Source organism: Chiloscyllium plagiosum, chromosome 21 (assembly GCF_004010195.1).
Source record: "Chiloscyllium plagiosum isolate BGI_BamShark_2017 chromosome 21, ASM401019v2, whole genome shotgun sequence".
Classification (NCBI taxonomy): domain Eukaryota; kingdom Metazoa; phylum Chordata; class Chondrichthyes; order Orectolobiformes; family Hemiscylliidae; genus Chiloscyllium; species Chiloscyllium plagiosum.
This window is the reverse complement of record NC_057730.1, coordinates 3,109,058-3,115,892: the sequence shown is the minus strand read 5'-3', so window position 1 is coordinate 3,115,892 and position 6,835 is coordinate 3,109,058. Positions and strand designations below refer to the sequence as shown.

Sequence of the window (6,835 nt, the reverse complement as noted above, 5' to 3'; positions counted from 1 at the left end):
GGGGAGGGGAAATTAGGAAACTGGAGAAATCTGTGTTCATCCCTTGTGGTTGGAGGGTTCCCAGGCAGAAGATGAGGCGCTCTTCCTCCAACCGTCGTGTTGCCATGGTCTGGCAATGGAGGAGTCCAAGGTGGAGTGGGAGGAGGAGTTGAAGTGTTGGGCTACGGGGTGGTTGGGTTGGTTGGTCTGGGTGTCCCAGAGGTGTTCTCTGAAACGTTCCACAAGTAGGCGGCCTGAATCCCCAATATAGAGGAGCCCACATCGGGTGCAGCGGATGCAATAGATGATGTGTGTGGAGGTGCAGGTGAATTTGTGGTGGATATGGAAGTGTCCCTTGGGGCCTTGGAGGGAAGTAAGGGGGGAGGTGTGGGCGCAAGTTTTGCATTTCTTGCGGTTGCAGGGGAAGGTGCCGGGAGTGGAGGTTGGGTTGGTGGGGGGTGAAAGTCAGGGCAGGGTGAAAATTGGAGGCGAAATCGATGAAAGTTTCCAATTCTGGATGAGAGGGGAAAGCGGCACCATGATATCATTGATATACAGAAGAAAGAGTTGTGGTGGGGGTCAGAATAGTTTTGGGGCAGGGGCCCTGGGCCAACCAGGACTCCATCTCCCAGAGGGCAGCGCGCTGGCGCGCATGCGTTAACTTGCTACCCCCCTCCCCCCTCCTCCTCCAAAGCAGCCGACATTCTCGGTGCGGGTAGGCGGCAGGTACGGAGAGGTCGAAACGAAAGCCCAAAGCGGTTGCACTTTGGAGATCCGCTGCGACTCACGAACGATTTAAACGTGGAGTGCTGCGGAGGCTTTGCCAATTTGGATTACGGCAAGGTATCGCCCGTCGTTTGCACCCCCCCCAACTCGCAGGCAGAGCCTCAGCGAGCAGGCCGCGTGGTTGCCATGGTTTCGCCTGCCGCACCGTTGGATATGTCTCCCCTCCCGCGCCCACTGGGACGGGGCAGCGGGCGCGTTCAATCAGCCACCCCCTCACCCCCACCGGGAGTGGGAGATGAAATGGCCGACTTGTCACTGTGTAACATTTTAATTCCACTTCACCACGTCTTACCTTCTCTCTCAAATTCTACTTACCTTCTCAAAAAAAAATCCTCAGTCCTTCACACCCGCGGCACTGTCGAAAAATGCTTCCTGATCTGAGGCAGAATGGTGCTTTCACACTAACAACATCGCATTTTTAAATTAAAACATTCTGCAATAGCTTCCCAGCATATTCTGACAATTTGCCTAACGTTTTTACTTTAACAATGCTTTCTAATTTAGTGAGGGTTCAGAACCACTGTAGTATTTGCGAAACTCTTCAAATGATTTGTCAACTTCAACTAACCATAACTGTGTAAAATTATGAGTTAGTTGGGGGTGGGGGGGCGCTTTGCTTATAATCAGGAAAAGGTGTACTTTGAGAACCCTTTTACAATAACAATTGCACAATATTCAATCTTCATGAGTTTAATGGAATTTCCCTCTGAAATGCCCCAGCAAGCTGTTCAATTCAAGGGTGCTTAGAGGCAACAACACAAATGCTGGCCTTCTCAGTGATGTCCCATGAAAGAATTTTGAAAAACTTCAGTGTTGTAGAGATATGTATAGCACCCTTTAGTCCACCACATTCATGATGATCAAAACAGCCACCTAATCCTAGCTAACTAATTCCATTTTCCAGTTTTGCATGTCTTGGTTTTGCATGTGCACATTTAAATACAAATTAAATGTTATGAGGCTTTCTGCCTGTACCAGCCTTACAGGCAGTGAGTTCTAGATTTCCACCATCTTCTGGGTGAAAAGGTTTTTCCTTATGTCTCCTCTAAACGTTCTGTTCCTTACCTTAAGTCTAGCCCCTGATCCATCCATCAAAGGGAGAGATATCTTCCTCTACTGTAAGGAAAATGACCCCAGTCTGTCCTATCTCTCTTCAAAACTGAAACTCTCCAGCCCAGGTAACATCCTGGTAAATCTTCTCTATATCCTCTCCAGTGCTACTGTTTCTGTCCTATAACGTGGATTCCACAGCTGCACAAAATAGGAGAAAGTGAGGACTGCAGATGCTGGAGATCAGAATCGAGAGTGTGTTGCTGGAAAAGCACAGCAGGTGAGGCAGCATCTGAGGAGCAGGAGAATTGATGTTTTAGGCATAAGCCGTTTCCTGATGAAGGGCTTATGTCCGAACCGTCGATTCTCCTGCTCCTTGGATGCTGCCTGACCTGCTGTGCTTTTCCAGCAACACACACTCAACTGCACAAAATAGTTTCGTTGTGGCCCAGATAATGTTTCCTACATAAAAAAGTACTTCTATGTATATACATAGATGAATACAATTCGATTCTGTACAGTAGCATGTGAGGATCAAAGAAACATTAGAATTTGACTCTATCCAACAAAACAACCTAAGGCATTTTTTTTTTCTGCATGCTTATATTTACATACATTTGAGTCACTGGGAAGGTCTGAGAATGGAATGGAGTCCCACTTAACTTCAGCAGAAAGACCTCAGACTGTGGTCTTTACCCACTGTACCTTGGTGGCAGCTGTCCCTCAGCATGCAGTCCTCAACCTTGGAATGTTCCAGCCTGCAACACTCAGTCAAAGTCAATTACTTGTCCTGGAAGACCAACAAGTTTGGGCAGACCAAAAGTCACTGAATTGATGGCACTTCAGGCTCAGTCGATGTTTGTTTTTGTGTGCGTCCTGGGGAACAGGCCAGAGAGCTGCATCACGAGATGTTCAGGACGAACCTTGACAAAAACCACTGCATCTCTCTCCTGATTTCCTTTGCAAAGGCACACTTTAGAAGGAAAATATGTGCTAGTCTCTAAACCTCCCCCCACAGCCACTTTGAGGGTAGCACGTGCAGTAGACTGGACAGACAAGAAGGATCTCATAGGTAGTGCACTTCTCATCAGGAGCCAAACAGATGTCTTGGTGCTTGTTGGAAAGTTCTAGTGATGATGCATGCTACCAAATGACTTTGACAGTCTGCTAAGGGACTACAGGACAGGATTCACTCTCTCATTTTCCAGCAGGGTCTTGATGCTACGTGTTGACCACATCCTGATGGACTTTGGTCAAAGGTTTTTTTTTACTTTGCAAATTTTTCCACAAGGGATATTTGGTATGGAATGATCCAACTACTAGGAATGTTCCATTGCAACAAGATCATTCCCATCCTTAGCAGCACCAGGCACAGGTAGAACCTCAGTACAAAGTGATGTTTCGTGTTTGCGTACCGAGGGTCAGTGCATAGCTTGATGCAGTCACTCACAAAGGTGGCCGTCAAGGCGAGGGTGGCATTGGGTAAGTTCTACCCCCACCTTATCCAGAGTTTTTGCGGGCACGGTCCATTTTAGATGTCCAAATGAAGTGGAAGATGGCTTATGTGACTGCAACTGCAGGTTCAGAGAAGGGACACATCTGCAGCACCTACAAAAACAGAGTACCTCACACCTGATGAGCAGCTTTTTAGCTACAATGGAGACGGAACAGTGCTCCCAAAAGCTCAGTTTCTGCCTCATTTTGGTGATATGCTCCTCCCAAGATTTTGTGCATGCACTGGCCCCTCCAAGCCATATTCCAGCACTGATGGTGAAGGGGTAAAGAATTGGTTTACCCAGTTCCCAAAGAATATAGCCTCACTCTTGCCTTGATTTACCTTGACTCTCAAGGCCAGTTCAAACTGGTCGCAGATACTCATGAGTCTGTGCACTGACAGCAGATCTGAGCAGGAAACATGGTGTCATCCATGTATGGGGAGGCTTTGACTTGTAGGTCTCTACTGCCTGGAATAGTCACTCTTATCAGGCTCGCATGCTTCCCGATGGACTGAGCAAAACACTTTATGCAACACATAAACAAGGATCTGAATCCGGATCTGATCGGGAAGCTTTCTAGTTCCCAGCCATTGATTGAGATTGCACTAACGATGTTGGTAGGAAGTATATCATATGCCTCCTTAACCACGTTATCCACCTGTACTGACACTTTAAAGGACTTTGACCATGCTTCCCAAGGTCTAACCTTTCATCATGTATTCTCTTGCTCCTTTATCACTGTTTATCTTTTTCTGAACTTTTGTAAATCACTTTGTAATTGCATTTAAATTATTAACACTGCAGGCAACAGTGGTGATGTTGACAGTCCTAGCTTTATACCTCGATAAGTATTTTAATTTAACTACAAATTTAACAAGTAAGTTAACTACAAATTCAACACTCAAGCCTGGTTATTTCCTTCAAACGTTTAGGTGCTGCTTTATCTTCAAAGAAAAGAATTAGCTATATTTCGGTTAAGTAATTCCTCTTGTGTTATTATGCTATTGTTTAAAACCCATATCAATTCACCCTTTCTCTGTACTGTAGCATATTTACAAGTGCAAAGGGCAATCATTTTATACAGATTGTTACAGGGTGATTCATCAACAAAGATAGGATGTGCCTCTATTATGATTTTTTTTTGGCATAGTACAAATTGTGCTGCTGTACAGATCATGTTCTGGGAACTTCACAATCCTTGATTTGAATGTTACAAGTAACTCAGTCTCCTGTGTGTGTGTCTGTAACAAGTTGTCCCTACAGCCTGTCCTATTATCACTTCCGTGTTCAAAACCTTGGCTTTCTAAAGAGCAATACTGGAATCATCTCACTAATAACTTGTTTCTAATTTACACAGTTCCTCGCTTCTCCTACACACCTGTCTTTTAAATTTTATTGTATTGTCATGATACCACTGGCTTCAGATTACCTTTTGGTATTTTATGAGATGCATTGAAATATGGAATGTTACAGTAAACCAAACGTTGGTCTCTTGGTTGACCAAGTGTTTTGATTTTTTTTTAAAAATCATAAACGCTGCAGTATTTTCAGTGTTTTTTAAAGGGGAGGCAATAGCCTAGTGGTATTATCACTGTGCTGTTAATCCTCAGTTTCTAATGCTCCATGGAAAACAGCCCCAGCCTATTCAGTCTCTGCAGGTTTTTTTGTTTCTAACCTTGAGATTAATAGCAGAATCATGTTTTTATTGTGAATCTGTATTATGGCCTAAATGTGGTAAAGTGGATATAAAATTACTATAATTTGTTTAATACTTTTGAGAATTACAGTTCACATTTCCAAACCGCAACTGTTTTCAATTAAACTTGATTTGCTTTTCCCCACTGTATTACATACTTATAAGTATAGTCAGCACTTCTTTTATCATCTGTAACATATGGCTTGAGTTTTATGATCTGCCACTTTTAAAAAAGAAATCCACTTCCAGCTGTCAGAAGAGGATTGACCAGAGAGAATGCAGTTCTCCAAGAGACAGTGGCTCATTTACTTACTAGTTTGCATTTAATTCAACTGTCAAATTGTCTGTGAGAGATATCCCAGAGTGTGGTGCAATGCTGATGTAGTGCTATTGTTAATCTAGAGGCGAATGCTCTTAGAGGTGGGTTCAAATCCCATCACAGCAGCTGGAAAGTTAAGCTTGTCTTGCTGATGGTGACCAGGACAAGTGTCACTGGTATAAAAGCCCATCTGGTTCACTAGTATTCTTTAGGGAAGGAAAGTTGCTATCTTCACCTGGTCTAGACTGCATGTGACTCCAAACCTACAGCAATATGGCTGACTCTTAATTGCCCTCTGAAATGGCTTGACAGGTCACTCAGTTTTGAGGGATAGGCTAGATAGTGCTGGCCTTGCCAATGATGCTCATAATCCATGAAAGAAGAGAAAAGAAAAAAACAAAATCCAGCCAAATCTTTTTTCATCACGTGCGTTTCTCAGCTGTCATCAAATGATGATCAAGAGTGAGAACCATTGAATGTCTCCTGTTCCAAAGCCAAGGTACATTAGCTGAGATCAGCTAACTTGCTTAAGTCAGGAAATTTTATCTGTGTTCTTTCTGGTCTGTACACCTGATTGCTTGTTACAATATGATGAAGGGCATTTGCCCGAAATGTTGATTTTCCTGCTGTTCGGATGCTGCCTGACCTGCTGTGCTTTTCCAGCACCACACTCTCAACTCGAATCTCCAGCATCTGCAGTCCTCACTTTCACCTGCTTGTAACCCACTGAATCACTGAGGATATTCTTATGATTGCACTAAAGTGTAAAGTAAAACTAAATGGCTCAACTGTATGCTATGTGAATTGAGTGTTGATTGCATTTGTCGGAAATAGAAGTTTCTAAAACTTTTCCTTTCAGATCGACATTTCAATGATGGCTGAAATTTTCAACTACTTCGATTGGACAGACTTGAAGTTCAATATAGCTATCTTGGCTGTTGCTTTCAACCCATTATTCTGGAATATTGTGAGTACTGAATGTCTAAACTATTCTGCATAACTGAAGTGCGATTCTCTGCATGACTGCAGTGCGATTCACTGCATTCTCTGGTGCATTTCTATGCCATTTGTCAAGAGAGGACTCATTTGAGAAATCCTTGCCTAGGTACTATGATAGGAAAAATGCAAATTGATATTAAAATGTCAAAGAAAAATGCACCTTATGGAAATTCGTGATTTGTCCGTAGGTTCTTTGGTATGTCCTTGGCTCAAACGTCACATTCACTAAAAAGCGTCCAGTAGTCTGGCTGTCATTTCAGAGATATTCTTGATGTATGGTAGTGTGGCTAATCCTTTGGGTTGCAGCATCTCTGAAATGACAGCCAGACTACTGCGACCACTAGGACTTATAACAGCACACAAACCAACAGCCACTCTCAGACAACAACTCACCAGAACGAAGGACCCGATACCCAGCATGAGCAAAACTAATGTAGTGTACAAAATCCCATGCAAGGACTGCACAAAACACTACATAGGACAAACAGGAAGACAGCTAACAATCCGCAT

At 43.6% G+C, this 6,835-nt stretch overlaps 1 protein-coding gene across 1 annotated transcript in view; it reads left to right on the top strand.

Annotated features, from left to right (window-relative positions):
* The window catches only part of pemt (phosphatidylethanolamine N-methyltransferase), a 137,024-nt gene that overhangs the window by 620 nt on the left and 129,569 nt on the right, over positions 1–6,835 (top strand). Inside the window, exons 2-3 of the mRNA XM_043711053.1 lie at positions 597–822; positions 6,186–6,293. Coding sequence (XP_043566988.1) covers positions 597–822; positions 6,186–6,293 — 334 coding nt within the window. The remainder of the gene's footprint in view (positions 1–596; positions 823–6,185; positions 6,294–6,835) is intronic.